General features: G+C 36.3%; 2 protein-coding genes across 5 annotated transcripts in view; one reads left to right on the forward strand and one right to left on the reverse strand.

The window, feature by feature from the left end:
* The window catches only part of LOC136838781 (kinesin-like protein KIF20B), a 113,904-nt gene extending 112,525 nt beyond the window's left edge, over positions 1–1,379 (forward strand). For all 4 annotated transcript variants that reach the window (XM_067104307.1, XM_067104306.1, XM_067104309.1 and 1 more), the window contains one exon: positions 308–1,379. In XM_067104307.1, the coding sequence (XP_066960408.1) occupies positions 308–376 (69 nt within the window). In that variant the 3' untranslated portion in view covers positions 377–1,379. The remainder of the gene's footprint in view (positions 1–307) is intronic.
* Positions 1,380–5,065: 3,686 nt separating this feature from the next.
* Positions 5,066–18,619, reverse strand: part of lbk (lambik) — a 95,526-nt gene continuing 81,972 nt past the window's right edge. Inside the window, exons 5-12 of the mRNA XM_067104310.1 lie at positions 16,123–16,278; positions 14,805–14,948; positions 14,336–14,479; positions 13,960–14,103; positions 12,324–13,404; positions 11,671–11,872; positions 10,399–10,827; positions 5,066–10,000 (exon numbers count right to left, since the gene is read on the reverse strand). Of these exons, the coding sequence (XP_066960411.1) occupies positions 9,465–10,000; positions 10,399–10,827; positions 11,671–11,872; positions 12,324–13,404; positions 13,960–14,103; positions 14,336–14,479; positions 14,805–14,948; positions 16,123–16,278 (2,836 nt within the window). The 3' untranslated portion in view covers positions 5,066–9,464. The remainder of the gene's footprint in view (positions 10,001–10,398; positions 10,828–11,670; positions 11,873–12,323; positions 13,405–13,959; positions 14,104–14,335; positions 14,480–14,804; positions 14,949–16,122; positions 16,279–18,619) is intronic.

Raw genomic sequence — 18,619 nt, forward strand, 5'->3', positions numbered from 1 at the left:
ACCATTCTTTTGAAGTAGGTTCATTGCCTTATAGTGGTCAAGTCCAAGACATCTTGAATTTCCCTTTATCTTAGGCACCTAGGGCAGAAGGACGACCTGTTTTATTAGTTACGGTACTATGGTAGGGTGTAGCAGTGTGTGGAAATGGTAGGTTAGGCACAACACACTTTGGCTAAAATTTTAAGTAAAAGGACTAGCAACATAAACTTCACTGGTAAAAATGACTGGCGGTACAATTTTTGTCTGCAGAAATTTAAAGAAATGTTTGGCAACTATTTCTTCAGATGTAATGTAGTTTTTATTGCAGGTTGATCTTCAGCGAGAAGATAGTCCTCATAGTGTTGTACGACGGCAACTTAGAAACAAGAGGAAATGAAGTTTCTGTTGCATCTTCCCTTCCCTGTCACTCTTTGTACCTTGAGTATATTACTCAGTAACAGTATAGTGGATATACTATAACTTTTTTACTTCAGTTTGTCTACTTTCTTTACCTTTGGTAAATTACCTTCATGTATAATCAAATGTGTTTTCATTCTCCATTTTACACTTTATTATATATATGTATGTATATATAATCCCAATATGTACAAGAAATTTTCAGTAGATGCTTAGTTATTACTTTTAAAATACTGTTGTACTGGTTGAATTGCCACAGTTGATATTCAAAGGCTATCATATGAAAAATTAAATGCAGTTTTTCATATTCTTAGCCACATGATTTTATTACTGTATTTTATCTTTGCATTAAATACCCAGCATTTACAGTTCATGGATATTATCCCCAGAGCTGAAAAATATGTAAATTTATTGTGAATTCTTGTTTATTTTTTAACCCGGTTCCAAGTAAGTAATTGCATTTTATGGAGTACATATGGTATTTGTTATAGCTAATATTTTGTCCTTGAAAGGCATTACACTGTACATGCAAAACAACCATTTGTCGTGGCACCGGTGATGGCAGGTGTTTCGAGTAGGTTGGTTTATTTTCTTACAATTTCTAGTTGAAGGCTGAAAGTAGCAATTAATAAGCTTGTCCCTTTACATCAATATTGTGTGGTGGCTTGTATAAAGTTCATTTTTCTGCTTAATGTTGTGGTATCTATGCACACCATGTAGTTGTATTATAGTTGGACTACAATATTCTTGGATATTATGCAATGTTTAATCCACATTTTGCTAACAAAGGCTTGACTGATTATATAGTTTAAGACTTGTAGAGCAAGGCCAATATTATTTAAGTGTATGCAAGAATGGTTAAGTCTGAGTAATCATTGTTCAGAATGTGCATATTTTGCAATGACTTTTAGTTTTCATGTATAGAAGTAATGTTAATTTTCTATTTTATTGTAAAGGTTTCACTTATTAAATTTTTATACAAATTGGAGTTTCACCCAAATTCTTGAAGTTTTTGGTGTCTACAACCACTTTGAATAAAACTTAGTATAAATATGTAAATTACCACGTAATCCAACGGTTCAGTATACTTAAAAGGCATTGGTTTGTATCCCCATAGGAACAAACAGATTATCATGAAGGACCTCCTCCAGCTGTCACAGTTAACAGGTTCTTGGCATATGGTGTATGCATATGTATACTGTGATCAAAAGACTGAATGGTAATACTTGGGGACTGCAGTTTTAAAATAATTTTTTGGGGCAATATGTATTTTTCCTATGTACATATACAAACCAGAGCTTTAAAAAATGGTGATCGGGAGGAAAGAAGAGCTTTCCTATGCACAACATTTCATTCTTTCCTAAGGGCACAGGGATGTAACTGGTGGTTGGTTGAGATGGGTACAATATATGAAAGGTTCTGGATTTTATACTTGGAAGAATACAAATTACTTGAAAAATTTTCATTGTATCTGAAGAATATAACCACTGAAAAATTTTCATTGTATCTGATAGGGATATAACCACTAACTTTCATGTATTGAGAAACCCCTTAGGAAGAGAGTAGTCCAATGAGAAGAAAGAGTTGAATTCCACTAAGAAATACCATGCTTCTAGTTACTGGTGCAAGTAAGGTATGCAGTGACTCCAGTAACCTCTGACCATTTTGGTGAAAAGAAGGCTAGAGAAATAGGGCCTTATGCCTGAGATCCCCAAAAATTATTGGGAAATAATTTTGGAGAACATGACAACTGTAGGAACTGGCAAGTCAGTAGTCAACAAACAGTTGATTCAGAAAAAAAAGCTCTACTGTATAATTGCTACCCCATGTTCAAGAGAATTGAGAGGGCAACACGATCTAAGCTACTTAGAACAGGCACTTGTTGCCTACATAACTTTAATCTCATTTGATTCCAGGGTGAACTCTGTTCTTCAGCCTGGACACACTAAAAAGGGAGAAGTAAAGGAAGAAATAACCATTCATTCCTCATTCACTCATCATACAAGGATATACCAAGCTCATGTATTCAGATGAAGGTGCACAGTACCCGGTACAGTAATTACATAGTTATGTAGCAACCACCACCAGGTCTCATGGAGAACATGTCCGGGGACTTGTGGATGACATGAATTATATGAAAAACCAAAAAATTCTTCAGAAAGGTAAGACAGTCTTCCCTTGTGTGCTCCCGAGTGGGAAGGAAAGCTAGACTATTCCAGGAAGGAATCATAAGCCTGCCTGATAACTTCACAAAGCAAGAAAAGTGTGTTCTTGGACACTACCTTCTTAAACCTACCTGTACAAATTGAAAGTTTTCTATGCTCTGGCCTCAAGTAGTGGGTCCTTTTTAAATAGTCCTCAAAGGCACAGACCCAGCAAAACAAAATTTCATCCAGGTCTCCGCTGATGAAGTCTTGGAGGAAGGGACTGAAGAGTTCTGAATTTTTATTAAAAACTCTGGAATTCAAAGAGCATGAGAGTGATCCCCACTCTTCTGAAAGCGGTAAGACAGGCCATGCAGTTCACCCACTCTCTTCGCTGAGATAGCGGATCATTCAGAGGCCCAGTAAGGCTTCTCACCTCCAACAAAACATCCCACTCTGGGGGCCAGAGCCCCCAAGGAGGGTAAGACCTCAAAATTTCTCATAAGCATGGATTAACTCCACAGATGAGGAGAGATCCAACCCATCCGGTTTGAAAACTGAGAGAAGGCTGAGCATAAGCCTTTTACCATGGAAACAGGTGCTTGTCTCAACAAAGGAAGATGTGGAAATTTGCAATCTGCTGGACAGATATTCCAACTAAAGAGCAGCCCCTGCATGACACCAATTGTAGAAAATGGCCCACTTTTCCTGATTAACATTTACTAAGGAATAATGGAGATATTCAGATATTTCTCTTGCTGCCCTATGAGAAAAGCCTGCCTCTTGCTGGAGATGCTGGATGGCTTCCACCTCAGAAGGTAGAGACTAAACTGCTTGGTGATAACTGTGAACGTGTGGCAGTGGACAGTAAGTTCTCTGTCCATTCTGGTTGCAGACAGCTCATTAATGGTGATCTTCAGTGATGTAAGGAGTACTGACCCCACTACCTGATACAGCAGCTGAGCTGATCCACAAGAATATTCCACCTGTGCAAAATTTATATGGCTGTCAACAGCTTGGAGAATCACACTCGTGATTCACCAACGCTAACTGGTACAGAGTCTGAGGCACTGTCCCCCACACCATTTGCTGACATAAGCAACTAAGGTTGTGCTGTTGCTCATCTACACCACCAAGTGCCTTCTCACACTGTCCTGGAATGCTTGCAACACTAACCAGGTCACTTTTTATTTCCAAGATGATATACAGATTTAGATAGTCCTGTGCTCATACACCTGAAACGAACTCTCCTCTCAAGTATGTGTCCTGTGCTCATACACCTGAAATGAACCCTCCTCTCAAGTATGTGCCTCATCTCTGATTCATCCAAAATCTGAAGAATTACTGGAGGATGGGAGCTTTGCAGAACCCTCCATTCTGTTGTCAGACCACCAAGGTCTTCTGGCTCAGGAGAAAAAGGTGGGTAGGAGGATGCCGAGAGAAAAGTAGCCACTGAAGAGAGCAAAGGTGGCTCTGTCTGTGGGGATGGATTGTTCATTATACAACAGGAACTGTACTGCTACTTCCACGAATTTGCCCAGATGTAAGCCCTCCAGGAAGGCTCTCACTGCTGCTGTCTGGAAGCATACCCAGATACAGTACTTTTCTTTTATCTGCTACTTGAGGATGAGATTAGACTTTCACTAGCTGGGGAGTAGGAGGTTGCTTGCAATGCTGTCCCTCTGAGAACCTGAGAGCTCACAGTGGGAAGGCAAGGGAGGGGCCTTCATGTCCAAGAGGGTATGAACCAAAGTACTAGCCTTGTCAAGAGGGAGTATTAGGGAAAAATCTGCTTGGACTTCTTCCTACACTGAAGAGCAAGAGAATGGGTGATGTATCCACCTTAGAAGGGAATGAGCAAGGGGTAGGAGGAAGAGTTCCCTCCTAGGTTTCCTCCTCCTCTTGCAATACTTCTTCCAATTAGGTGAAGTACAAGTGGCACACTTATCACAGAAAGGAACAAGATTTCCCTTCCTGCAAAGTATTACAAAATGCATGTGGTCTACCAATATGCGAGATATGAAGCAACTACATGGCTGTCCATGACCACACTGGCATTGGTCTCATGCATTCTCCATAATTGAGAAACGGGGCTTTAAGAGACAACAAACAAGCAAAAGGTAAACATAATGCACAGGCCAAAGGTACAAAGTAAAAGGTGGAGACTGCAAATGCATCCTCTTGCTATGGCTACTGAAGAAAGAAAGGGGATTACTGATGCTCTCCATTCCAGTCTTCATTTCAACTACCTTGTTAACCAAGATTCAACAACTGGTCAAGCTCAAGCTGAAGGATGCTCCATATATGAAAGGCAATGGTTGTATGCCCCAAAGAGCAAACTAGATATGAATTACACAGAAATTTGTGTTGGGATTTGCACTAATGTGCAGTCACAAGTTGAAAATATTTAAAAGTTCTTGCTATTAAAAACCATTCAGACAATTCAAGTTTTACATAACACCAGCAGCTTCATGGAACTCTTTTCATGCATTCTTCCAGTAATGGCAGAAATATTTGTAAACTTCTTTTAAGCATACTTTATTTCAATGACTTACACGTAATATTAAATTACATGTATGTATTAAATTAATTTTCCACTGTATACTTTTATTATTAAAACTTGTATGGAAAACAATACTCATATTGGAAACAAGAAATATATACATACATCTACATATATTTTACATAAAATGCATATCATTTTTGTATCAGAAAATTCTTGTCATTCATAAGAAATAAGTTAGTACTGAAAGGCCTATCTTGCAAGCACAAAAAAGTAAAGAGACAAATTAAAAATATTAGTACTGACATGGCTACCCTCAAAGCATGAAAAAGCCAATTACTGAGCTATCTAACTGTAAATCTGTGTAATTTTAAATGAAACTGTAAATGTGAATTCAAAAGCTGTTAAACCACCAAGGAGTTTATAAAAACCTTTTCTGCCTTTTGAGTATTTTCATGTAAAATTTGCATCATGAAACAAAACATTATAATGACCTCTGATAAAAATGTAAGTTACTTGAAAAAATGTCATTTATGTTAGGCAATAACCTGAATATACTTTACATCACCCTAAACAATACTGTTAAAGTAATAACTTCCTTGTGACATAGGGGTATGAACACATTTTACTTGAGTCTGCACAATACTATGAATTATAGTAATTTCTCATAATTCATATCTTAATGTTTTATACTGAAATGGCCAAAAATTCTGCTAAATTAGTTTGAGCGTATTCAACTCCTTAATCACCTATTAATAATTTTAAGACTATAAAAGCGAAGTCTAATCCTGACGGCAAGTGAGCATTATAGAAGTGACTAATCTTAAAGTTATGAAACAAAATGATTCAGAAGTTAATGTCTTGAAATAAATATTTTCATTAAACTCCTGTATTTTCAAAAGCAGATGTACTCAAATTAATAAACTTCTCAAACAAGTAACAATGCTGGAAGATAAAAGGTAAAAACCACAAGTTATAAATAACAAACATCTGTGGCACAAAGATCATAAAATTACAAACAAATCAACAAAATAAAAGAAAATAGGTACTAAAGACAAGAGCACTTTAGGAAACAATAAAGAGATTAGTTACATGTTAATATGTCACAACCATACAAAGCATTGTATATACTTTACTATTGTTTCAGCACTACTTACTTCTAGTTCTAGTATCGAAATGCTTTGGAACTCCCAAGTCATATGTTCATAAAATTAAAACACTTAGGATCTGTGGCACTTCTTAGGCTACATTATGCACTTAATGTTAAGTTGGTATATTTAGGAACCGCAGGACATTGTGGTCTGTAAATTTTGGGGTAAAAAAAAGAACACCGAATACATATTACAAGGCAATTTTAGCTTTTCACTAAAATTTCAAGTATACAAAGAAAAGCTGGGAAAAAACCAATAATGAATTAGTTTTTAAATTAAGGCCACTTTCAAGTGCTTTTTGTAATTTCCTAAATTAAAGCTAGATAACACTTGATTTTAAACTTGTAACTTATGTCGATTAAAGCCTATTAGTAAGATTTGTTGAACATACACTGGTAGTGAGTCCTTTCTAAATCTGCAGCTAATGTGATTTGCATTATGGTAAAAAATTAAAATATGGAAGCCACTTTTAAGCACAATTATGAGCTCTCTCAAGTAAAAAGCATACCACTGGACAAGAATGTATCACAGTCAAATGGACTGAACACCTAAAACCTGTATAAACTTAAATATCCCAATGGACAAATGATAAACATGATATTCATATAACTTGTGAAAAAAATATTGGCTTTAATCTGTTTTAACATTTGTAGTTTATAATTTTGGAGACTGGTTTGGCAATGGTTCCATAAATCCAACCTACTTTTGCTTAACTATACAGTGTAGTATTTCTCTAACCCATATCCACCATATTGCATCCTACTGGAAGTTTCTGGGACTGAAGATGAAATATTGTTCCAACAAAGAAACCACAATAAATTTATTGATCATGCTTTTGATAGGTATCTTTTCATCTTGAGAAATTGTTAATGGTACTTTGTTACATCTCATATACATTGTTGACTGCTTGTTAAAGTAGGGTTTATTTATATATTTTTTTTTTCAGAACAGGCATTTACTGTGGAATTCAACAATCCATGTTATTAGTAACAGTAAACTGGCATAACTAAAGGCTGCATCTATCCACTTCCAAATTTTAATGAAATTCCACAGGCCAAGAAGAAAATATTTTAACACGTTTGCCTAGAATTGGGTTTGCAAACGATGCACAAATTACACACAAAAAAAAAAAATTCAAATTCTTACCTAGTGTATGCACACATCTTGTGTAGCTACAGTTCCCACAGTATATCCTATTCTTTCATGCTACAACATGCATCCACCTCAATCTAATTCAACTTGATAAAAAAAAAAAAAAGGTTGTGACATAATAACTAAGCATGTCTAAAAATTGACTAGTTTTGTATGGTTTAAAAACAAATTTTCCATTTGTAATACAGTAAATGCCTGTGTAATACAGCTTAATGCGTAAAAGTGCATGGTGTCTGCATACAGTATTGTTGTATAATCTACTTCACAACACATGCCAATGGCTATTAGAACACTATTTATAATGAAAATAAGTTATACCTAGTGGACATTAATGTGAATGCATCAATACTGGCCATATCTGGAGAGACGCTGGTTTAATTCCTATGCTATTCTGGCGATATGATTGTTGAAAACTCAACAGCAGGTAATAAATATCCTACAGGTCTTCATTATAACAGCATTGCATTGGGTGGTTTACCTAAATGACCAGGCCCCTCTTGACAGGCTTCACATTCATAAAAGGACAACTGATTCACCTTGCAGCACATTTTTGTAAACATTAGTGGTAATTTTTGGTATGGGTTGAACATGTAGCTGCAGGTCAACACAATGTTACCAGGTATTGATGAATAAGAATGTTACCCATGTTGTTACTTAGTATTATTAACAGCATTTTCACTTTCATATTCTCATAAATACCTGAAGTAGCCCTTTCTCATTTTTTTTAAACTTTTCTTTCCACTCCTATAGTAAGGAACATTGGAAATTTTCTACCAAGCAGAATGTTTTAAAGACATACAAATTTACCTTTTATACTTGAAACACCAAAGAAAGTGCTCTAGTAAATAACAGATTTTATATGATGTATATACAGTTTATACATGCACACAGTGTGTGTGTAAGCTGCACTAATACCAAAGAAAAATAAAAGTTCCATGGTTCTAATAGTACCTATCACTGAGAAAACAGTACAGTATATACATAATACAGTAGCCAACTTTCTATACAAATCAAGCCATACTACAGCATTTAAAATGGCACATATACAGTATACAATAACATGCTCACAGAGCACATAATAATTAGCATCTACAATAAGCCTCATAACAAGGCAAAATATATTCTGGTAGTTGTTTCATTTTTTGTTTTAATTCAAGTCCACAATAATACTGTCTCCTTTACTTTACTATGAAAATTCAAAAATCTTGAATTAACAAAAATAAAATTCCTCAACTGCCCAGCAGCTTTCAAATCCCCCAAAATTTGGTGGATATTAAATTAATCAAGAAACTCACTATGTGGTAAAAGCTGTAGTCCTGGAACTACTTATAAACAACTGAAACTTCATCCAGACACTAACTAGACAGGTTTTGCTTTAATCTAGACGCTATTTAAATGGAACTGCTGCTTTAATTTAGGCACTACATATATGGATCCTGCTTTAATCCAGGCACTAAGATGGATGCTGGTTTAATTCAGACACTGATTGGATGGATTGTTGAACCATGACAACATCATTGTCAACATATTATGCCTTGGACATAAATGAATCATTTAAAGCTTTACCGCTTGCAATGTCTAAGATTTAGTTACTAGATGAGAATGAGCATCTGTAGTTGTAGACATCATACCACTGAACTTATCAGTGACGAACTTTGTACAACTTAACCCTGGCAGCACTGGAACAACTATGGCACCAGACAGGTACAAAATGCACAAGGTTATTCCTTCCCACCACACCTGGTAATAATTCCATTTTAATAGCAATATATTCAAAGGACAATGTGTTTACTCTTTACAATCACTGAATGCTCCCTTAAAATTAACATTTGCAAATCAAACTATTTATATGGAATGCGTGAAGTAGGATACATAACTCGGGGAGGCATATAAATAAAATAACTTTCTTGAAATAAAAATAAATATTCATATTTAAATAAACTACATGTTAAGAGCAAAAAAAATTCACTCACAGATAGAACATATTGTTCAGGATAATACTGGTAAAAATCCAAACTTTGGTACAGTGTCATTTATTTATGCCCCACCTGTCATGACCTCCTGTGGTGAGAAGGAAAGTAACTGTGTTCCTTTATGCACTATAGCTGCCACCCTTCATTATCTGGATTCCAAAGTATTTTTGGCAGGAATGATATTTTTTGGTGTGACTTCTGCATTTTCGGTCCTTACATCTAATTCACTCTGATTGTCACCTGCACTACATACAGAATTTCTTGCATTGTGTCTTTCACTATTCCTTCTATTTGAGCCATAAAACTCATCCTGACAGTGCTCTAAATGCCCATCATATCTTTCACTATGACCAGCATTATCATCACTCTCATTAGGTAACTGTATTTTCTGAGGGTAATATTCCCCAGAATTTTTATATGAATTCATTGTTGATTTTCGATGAGACCCATCACGATTAAGTAAGGGGCGACTGCGAGGTAATGTAGCTGCTGGCGTCACAGGTGTAGGAACAGGAACAAGGCGAGAGTTTGAACCACACCTTAATGTTGCCGTAAATAAACCTGAGTTATACCCTCCTGGAGCCATATGTTGTGATGAAAATGTGGACAGTCTGGGCCTTCCTATAGGATCCTCACATCCAAGAATCTCCCCATGTGGACCAACATTTACAGTACTCATCCCTGTAATTAAAAGGAAAAATATTTTAAAAAACAAAAAGCGGAGTTGTGCCACACTCACAACATTCAAGCAAGACAGACAATCTCAACTTAATAATAATCTTTTATAGCTAAGGTACGACAAACAATGCTCAACCAGTAAGTGTATAAGCAACAAAAAATGGAAATGGTGTTACTAATTTCATTAAAGCTCCTTGATTTTGCTCTGGAGGTATTGCATTTGTATAAGCATTAACCAATGTCCATTCCAGAAAAATGTTCATTGCTGATAGTCATCAGTTTTCTTATTTTCTGTCCATATTTTCACTGACAGGAACAGGTAAAACAGCAAGTGTTAAAACTAAAAAGTTAGTGCTAAAATTCATAAGAGTTACAATTTTCGAGATGTCCAAAGTTCTTACCTCTCAGAGTTGAGGCTGAGTTTGAATCTGCACATATAATTAATGATCTACGTAAGCCAGACCTCATAAGGTCAATGGGAAGGAGATCTTCACTTGATCGCTGTGCAGAATCACCAGTTCCGGAGTCTTTTCCACTTGAATGTTCTGACCCACTATCTTGTGCAGTTGTGGTATATGCTTCTGGAGGGTTTGCAAGCAAAGGAGTGAATGTATGGACAAGATCTGGTGGCAGGTGATGATGGGGTGGTAGATGCGATGGATATCTGCCAACACCATCTTCTGGAAACCCACCAGGTGGCCCAAGTGTTGCTGACTGGGAGCGTTTCCTTGTTTGGTATATTATGACAACCCAAACCAAAGATGTAATTACAACACAGCAAACTACAGCCATCATCACTATACCAGTTGTTGTTGAAGTGGTGGTAACCTCTGAAAAAAAAAAAGAAAAATTTACAAGTGAACATTCATAATTATCATGGTAATATCACCTAGACATTTTTTTTTTTTTATAATTTGATAATTTTACTTTTTTCCTTGAAATTTCAGCCTTCCTGCTTCTTACATCAGTTGTGACTAGTAACTTACTTTACTGGCGGAACCACAATGATTTTGGTCCATTTAACAATGCAGCATTATCAAACATCTATGGTGTATTTAACTTTACATAATCTCAGGCTATGAATGTAACTCTGTTAAGAAGACTAAGTTCTACAAGTACTGGTTGGTGGTGCCTTAGATTCTTTAGTTCCTAAACCCTACACTTTCTAGGAAGTGGACATAAATCTGGTATTTCATAAAACATTAGAGATTACTATCAATGCTACAGTACTTGATTTTTAATAAAAACTCTATGATGATGATATACTATCAAAGGTAAATACATAATACATGTATTTTTTAACTTTTCTGCTGATATGAAGGAATATATTCTAATCAAATGTATTTTTCAATGAAAATGTGAATATAAAACAATAAAGGTGTTATTCACAAAACTTTCAGCATTTAATAAATCAAAATCCAAAAATAACTACAATATTTTTCTGGTACACAATAACCCCTACAGTTAAACTATATTTACTGTACTTGCATGCTGACCTCACATTAATATTTGATCCAAACATCTGCACTCTATTACATAAGAATACTGTGTGGTAGAATCAAACTGAATTTCTTTAGCCTGAAAAAAAACCACACAGGTAATTTTTTTTACATTACTCTAGGCCAACAATGGAAACAACCCAGAAAAACTCTTTACTGTTTAATTACTATTACCTTTTTTAACAGAGAGCTTCACTGGACCTCTTATAGTTCCCAGTATATTTGTTAGTTCACAAATGTAAGTTCCTGCATCATCCACTTGGATATCCAAGATAAGCAAGTACTGACTCTCCTGAACCAAGACATATCGATCTCCTTCTTGAAGCGGAACTCCATTCTTGATCCAACTCAGCCTTGGAGTTGGTTGTCCAGTGCCCTGTAGAAGATTATAATATTTAGCAAAACACGTAAAGTACAATTATATAACTAAGCCATTTGTTACTGTGCCAAATTAATTATTAAGTAAGAGTTCAAACATCTGTAATAACTACTCTGCCAAATTAAAGCAGAAATTTTATTATGAAACTGCATGCACACTACAGCTCAGTGAACACTCAATGAAAAATTGTCACACTGAAAAAACCCCAAATTAAACTGTTAAAAAAGGAAATACAAACGTAATATCTAAACTAAGGAAACTGAAATTAAGTATTCAAGATTATGCTACACAAAAATTTTGAATATTTGACATTTCTGGTATATTTGAGCACAAAACTTCTTCAATGATTGTATTCCTAAATGTAACTTGGTAAAATTCCACTGTCAATAAAAAACTGATAAATACAGACACAAACAAATACAAAAGTAATTGTGTAGAAATGTAATACCTGACATTCCAAGACAATGCTTTCTCCAACTCTTGCAACACGATCCTGCAATGGTTTGGTAAATTTTGGTGTTTGTCGCACTATTATAGAAGCATTTGCCGTGGCAGTACCTGCCTCATTTGTGGCTTTGCATGTATACTGCCCCTGGTCATGTGGTTCAACTGGTTTAATGAAGTAGGTATTCTCATTTGGATAGGCATGAAGACGTCTTTCACGTGCTGCTGGAAAATCATCCCCACCATCTTTTAGCAGAGACATATTAGGTGCTGGGGAACCTGCAACTGCACAATCTAATTTTGCTACTCCACCAACTGGTACAGCTACACTTGCTGGCTTTTTGGTGAAATACGGAAAGACATGTACCTGAACTTTAGCTCTCCGAGAATAGCTGGCCCCAAAATGGTTTCGAACTACACACTGATAGCTTCCACTGTCTTCATCAGTTACATTTGGGAGCTTGAGCAAAGATGTCACATTGTGAATTGCCCCTCCTTTGCCATCTCCTCCTATGACACTGACTCTAGTTTCAATGTCAAAATTGACAAGTAATTCATTATCTTTTCGCCAAAAGAACCTAGGTTGATCACCCTCTGTACTGGCCTGAGCAACGCATGCAAGTGTTACATTATCACCTCTAAGGGCTATAAAATCTTTGGGAAACTGGCTTATTATTGGACGAGGTGATGACTCACAGCTGAATTCAGAACTTGGAAGGAAAGCTACAGGACGATCCTTTAAACTTGGTGGATAACTACAGAGGGCTCTTAATGTCGAAGAATTGAAATTGACGCCTGATATCCATCCAGGGAACCAGGATAATTCACAGTCACACACAAGATTGGACGTATTCATATGGATGGTAGAAAGTCTCTTCAACCGAGAGAATGGATTTAGTGGTATCATGCGTAGCTGATTGCCACGCAAGTCTAATGAAGTGAGGGATTCTAAAGGTGCAAAAGTTTCTACATGTACAGTTTCTATACCATTATAAGCCAAAGATAATTCTTGCAATTTGCTTAAAGTACCAAATGCGCCACTATCATCTTCTATACTCCATCTAAGCTGATTGCTTGAAAGGTCTCTGTGGAGAAATTAAACAAAATGACATCAGAAAACTTCCTTGATTTTCAAATAGTAAATTCATATGTAATACTTCAATAAAATATTTTACATGAACAATGAGAGAAACAATTTATGAGACTAGTTTAATACAAAGGCAAAACCATAAGATAACAAAAATGTAGAAAGCAAACAATAACGTTGAACAATATATCATGACCTATAAGCAAAAAAAAATTAATTATAATAATTTCAAGACAATACTATGAAGACATAAATCATCATAATGTAAAGACGATACACTGAAATTATAGTTTTGCAATGGGTACGTGGAACTAAACCATACACAAAATCCAGTGAGGGATAGATTGTTTGAAATATACAGTAATATTATTCTTTGGTAGGAAGAAACATTTCACGATGTTCAGTAATACAACATAGTGTGAAGACTGAGAGTATCTTTGGAGTCTTATGCCATATATTTTTCCTGCACGTAAAATATACAAATAACGCATTTCTTCAACCAACCTACCTTTACCCGCCATTCAAGATGGAAAAAATGCAAAATAATACTCACAGTGATTTGAGGTTTGGTGTCAGCGCAAAGGTATTGCGCTCAATGTGAGCCAGGTAGTTACTGGACAAGCTCAACTTCTCCAATTCTCGAAGATTTCGAAAAGTTCCCTCTCTCAATGAAACAAGACGGTTGTGACTCAAGTCTCTGCAAGACAATATTCGTTTCAGGAAAGGAAAAACATAGATACCTATCTAGGACCTGTCCTTGCTTCATAACAATGACTAAACAATATCACGCCAGGTGCTGTTCAAATTTTATTCTAAATGTTTACCACGTTATTTCATTCCATTTTATTATTTTATTGTTTTGTTTTTCCTCATTAAAAATTTGGACATCATTAACAGTGAATTTCTTCCAGAATGAATAAACAACTTACAATGTCTGCAACTTCTCTGTGGGCTCCCATGCATCAGGTCGAATGGAGTCGATTTGGTTGTAGCTAATGGACAAGTGTTGTAGGGAACCAAGGCCAAAAACCCACCCCTTCCGTACAGTGGTTATGTTATTATGGTCCAGTTGCCTGTAATAACAAACAAGAAAACCGTCCCACTTTTAGAACATAACATGAAAAGTTGTATGCATAACTCTTCTATAAAGAACAAGTTACTTCCAGCCTAGAAGTACTATCCATACATTATCAAATTGTTCTCTTTCATCATTATTATACCTTAATTACTGACATAAATTCTAGCTGGCCAATTCAATCTCCAGCAGAAAAGGGGTGACGTGTCATTATACGGTTTTAAAGTATTACTCTACATCATTACTAGGGTTATTAAACTTTTTCTACAGACAGTAAGTAAATAATACTCTCAATCAACCAGAACCACAAGAGCTGTACTTACAGCGTCGACAACTCGTCCAGACCATAGAAAGCACCGTCGCTGAAGCTCACTATCTGGTTTCGCCGTAATTTCAGCATCTTCAGTCTTTTGAGATGTTCGAACATCAACCCAGGAAGAACAGTGATTTTGTTCCCATTCAAATCCCTGTCGAAGAATTTTTAAAAGTTGTGATGAAACGAGACATTAATATCCTGAGTAAAGGCTAATATATGACCAAAGAATGATATACCTTAAAACAGCTGAGTGGAGTCAAAACAAATGAAGGGGGAGGGACTTTGTGGGAGTGAAAAACATAAATTTGACGGTACACGAAGCCTACTCTTCATATATTTAAGACCCCCTGTGTTTACATGTAGCAAGTGTATGGGACATACATTTAACACGTAGACTGAAAACTGGGAAAAAAACTTCCCACTCTACTGCATGAACATTAACATTCATTATTCCATTCTTCATTAAATCAAATCTGGAAGCCCGAAACTCCATTCTTGGCAAACAATTTGGTCAAAAAGGCTGATATTTACGGACTGGAAAAACGTAAGCATTCCTAAGATGAAGGAATGCATATTAAGATTTTTTTTAGTCTGTACAAATATCCGTGGATCCAGTTAGAGTTATTACTGAAACATAATTCAGGAACATGAGTGGGAATCACACAACAGCGTATAATTTACAGAAAATGGAATCAAATGAGTTCATCAGAATTCGATGTACAAAGCGAGTCATAAAATCTGAACAATTACAGAGTGCACAAGATATTTCCTAAGAATAAACATTAACGGAGGTCACTTTAGTTTATGCAAAGTATAAAGTGTACAAACGCATACGAAAGTCCACGTGTGCATTAAATCTTCATATTAGAATTCTGAACAAGACATTTTAGTTATATGATTCTAATATAAATGGGGAAACAAATATATAACCAACCACTTACTGCCATTTCTATCCCTTATATGAAGGGATCTACTTTATCCAAAGCCCAACATATGCAGTTTACACAGAGTAAGTAAAATAAAAAAATCTTTAATGAAAGCTCCCGCGTCTAAAAGTTTACATCGTATACTACATGTTAATAAAAAATTGAAAGTTGTCATAAACCCAGTGTATCAACATATCTGTATTTCCCCGGCCTGTCATGAATCGAAAAAACAAACAAAAACCTTAAGTCAATCAATATGGGATTTGAAGTACTAAATAAACAGTCATGAGCTATTAATAAGCGATCGAAATCTTGCAAAAAGAGATCCATCTCTACCAACAAGAGACCGAAGTCTACGAGTAAGAGTCTGAGGAAGGCCGTGGAAGCTGCCGTACTCACAGCGATACGAGATTAGTGAGGTTGGTGAAGAAGGGCGCTGAACGGTTGAAAGTCGTCGCGTTGAGCAGATTCCGTGACATTCTCAGCTCGGCCAGCGAGCCCAGGGTCTTGAAGGACTGCGAATCCAGACGGTCGATTTTGTTCTTGCTCAGATTCCTGTGGGACGGACAAGGAATTTTACAGGCATTAGTCAAAGGTGATTTTACAGACATTAGTCAAAGGTGCCAAGAAACAACCTTTTAAAATGTCGCAACAATTGTAGAATAAAAACCCAGTTCTAGTAAACAGTCGTCAGAATTTATTTCTACACATCTATCTATCTATCTATCTATCTATCTAGAGAGAGAGAGAGAGAGAGAGAGAGAGAGAGAGAGAGAGAGAGAGAGAGAGAGAGAGAGAGAGAGAGAGAGAGAGAGCTTGAATGATAAAACATTTGCACGCAAATCTTTGGTCAATAACACTTGCAAGTTTCAATGGAAGCTGGTTATGCAAATTTCTATAACGTATCACTTGTGAACAGCTATAAACGGATAAGAACGCATTACGCATTCGTGCACGCGCACAGTATCTAAAATTAGTGCTGCGTTAACATCACATCAGAAAAATCAACACACACACACACACACACACACACACACATATATATATATATATATATAATATATATATATATTATATATATATATATATATATATATATATATATATATATATATATATATATATATATATATATATATAGAGAGAGAGAGAGAGAGAGAGAGAGAGAGAGAGAGAGAGAGAGAGAGAGAGAGAGACTACAGTCAGTCCATTATCAATGAAGTCCTTTTGTCATCCTCTGCAATGAGCACAGCTGTGCGGGCCAGGCAAAGAACAGTGCGAGAGGGGACGAATGCATGAGAGCACATATCAAACGAAAAGTAAACTGGCTCGGAACGTAAGCAGGAAAGAATGAAAACAAGGGTGATCTTCCATCTACTTGGATTTGTTTGTTGCTTCGGTCATGTTCTTTGCCATCCTTATTTTCCTTTGCATTATACTCATTATCATTTCGTCGATTTGTAACAGAAACATAATGTTACTGTTAACATACTTCTCTAACAAATATTATTTCTCTCTCTCTCTCTCTCTCTCTCTCTCTCTCTCTCTCTCTCTCTCTCTCTCTCTCTCTCTGACGCACCTGCACCCACCCACACGCTTTACATCCAGATTTATCAACCATTTCCTCATTACTGGTCTGGCTTCTCCCGCCATCTCACTCTTTCCCTCTATCCCTCCCGATCGAGCCTCCTCCTACCACTATACAAAGACCATCGGGCCCCACCCCACCACCCCCAAACCACCATCACCTTCGATTAAGAGCAAAATCACCCTGTGAACACGTCAATTCCTTCAAGTGGCATTTAGAGTGGTCTCCGTGACGACACAGCACAGAATGCAATCCATTTGGTCTAACGAAGGATTAAAAGCACTAATTCTGCCTCCAGCATTTTTTACTGTCCGATCTTTAATTTTTATCTTAGTTATCAAGCACTCTAATATTTACTGCGCGCGAGCACACACACACACACCTTAAATGTAATGTTAAGCATGTGTATGGATACTTGTAAACTATGACCGTGTATACAAGAGACAGGCATAAAGTGTGCAAGAAAACCATGCAATGGAGCCTCTGCCCAAACATATTATTAACACCACGTCCTTACTACTACTGGGCCCAGCTTGTGTGCTTCTGGGGTAACCTTGGTCTTTAGTGCAGTGACCTTTTAAGTTATGTAAATACACACTTTCATTCACTTACACACACACACACACACACACACACACACACACACACACACACACACACACGCATGTGAGCAAGAACAAAAATTCTCTCTCTCTTTCTCTCTCTATGACAATGCAAAACTATTCCCAAGATGAAAATCACATGAACAAGAAACTCCCGCTAAATTTTGAAAATGAAAGCATAAACATAATGATAAGCTTCTTGTCTTAGGGTTTAGTAAACTAACCCACTGAACTTGGGAAGTCCGTAAATGTTTAACTTGGAAAGAGTACACAAAAGTAAAGGTTCGTCTGATTCCTCGGTGTATTTGTTAAACAACTCGGGATCTGTTAAACATAGTGGTTATTTTTTTCAGATTCACAGAACTGGCGTTTCCTTTATATTTTCATTGCAATCTTAAAATAAAATATTTACCTTTCATAGACATACAGACATGCAGCCATACATACAAAAATACATACTGACATGTATGTGATCATATTCCCGTTGCACTTCAATAGGAAATATTATATCAAATGAACCAGTAATTAATATTGTAAAGTAAATATAATTAATCAACTGGCAATCAGAGGTATATTTGCATAATGACGAACGAATATGTAGCAAGACGAGGAATTTATCATCTAAAGCACGAAGATATGAACGGCGCTGGTCAGGTTAAAAAAAAAAAGCAAAAGCGCCAACTCAATCCTCATGTAAAAGGCAAAT

Source organism: Macrobrachium rosenbergii, chromosome 5, assembly GCF_040412425.1.
Source record: "Macrobrachium rosenbergii isolate ZJJX-2024 chromosome 5, ASM4041242v1, whole genome shotgun sequence".
Lineage (NCBI taxonomy): Eukaryota > Metazoa > Arthropoda > Malacostraca > Decapoda > Palaemonidae > Macrobrachium > Macrobrachium rosenbergii.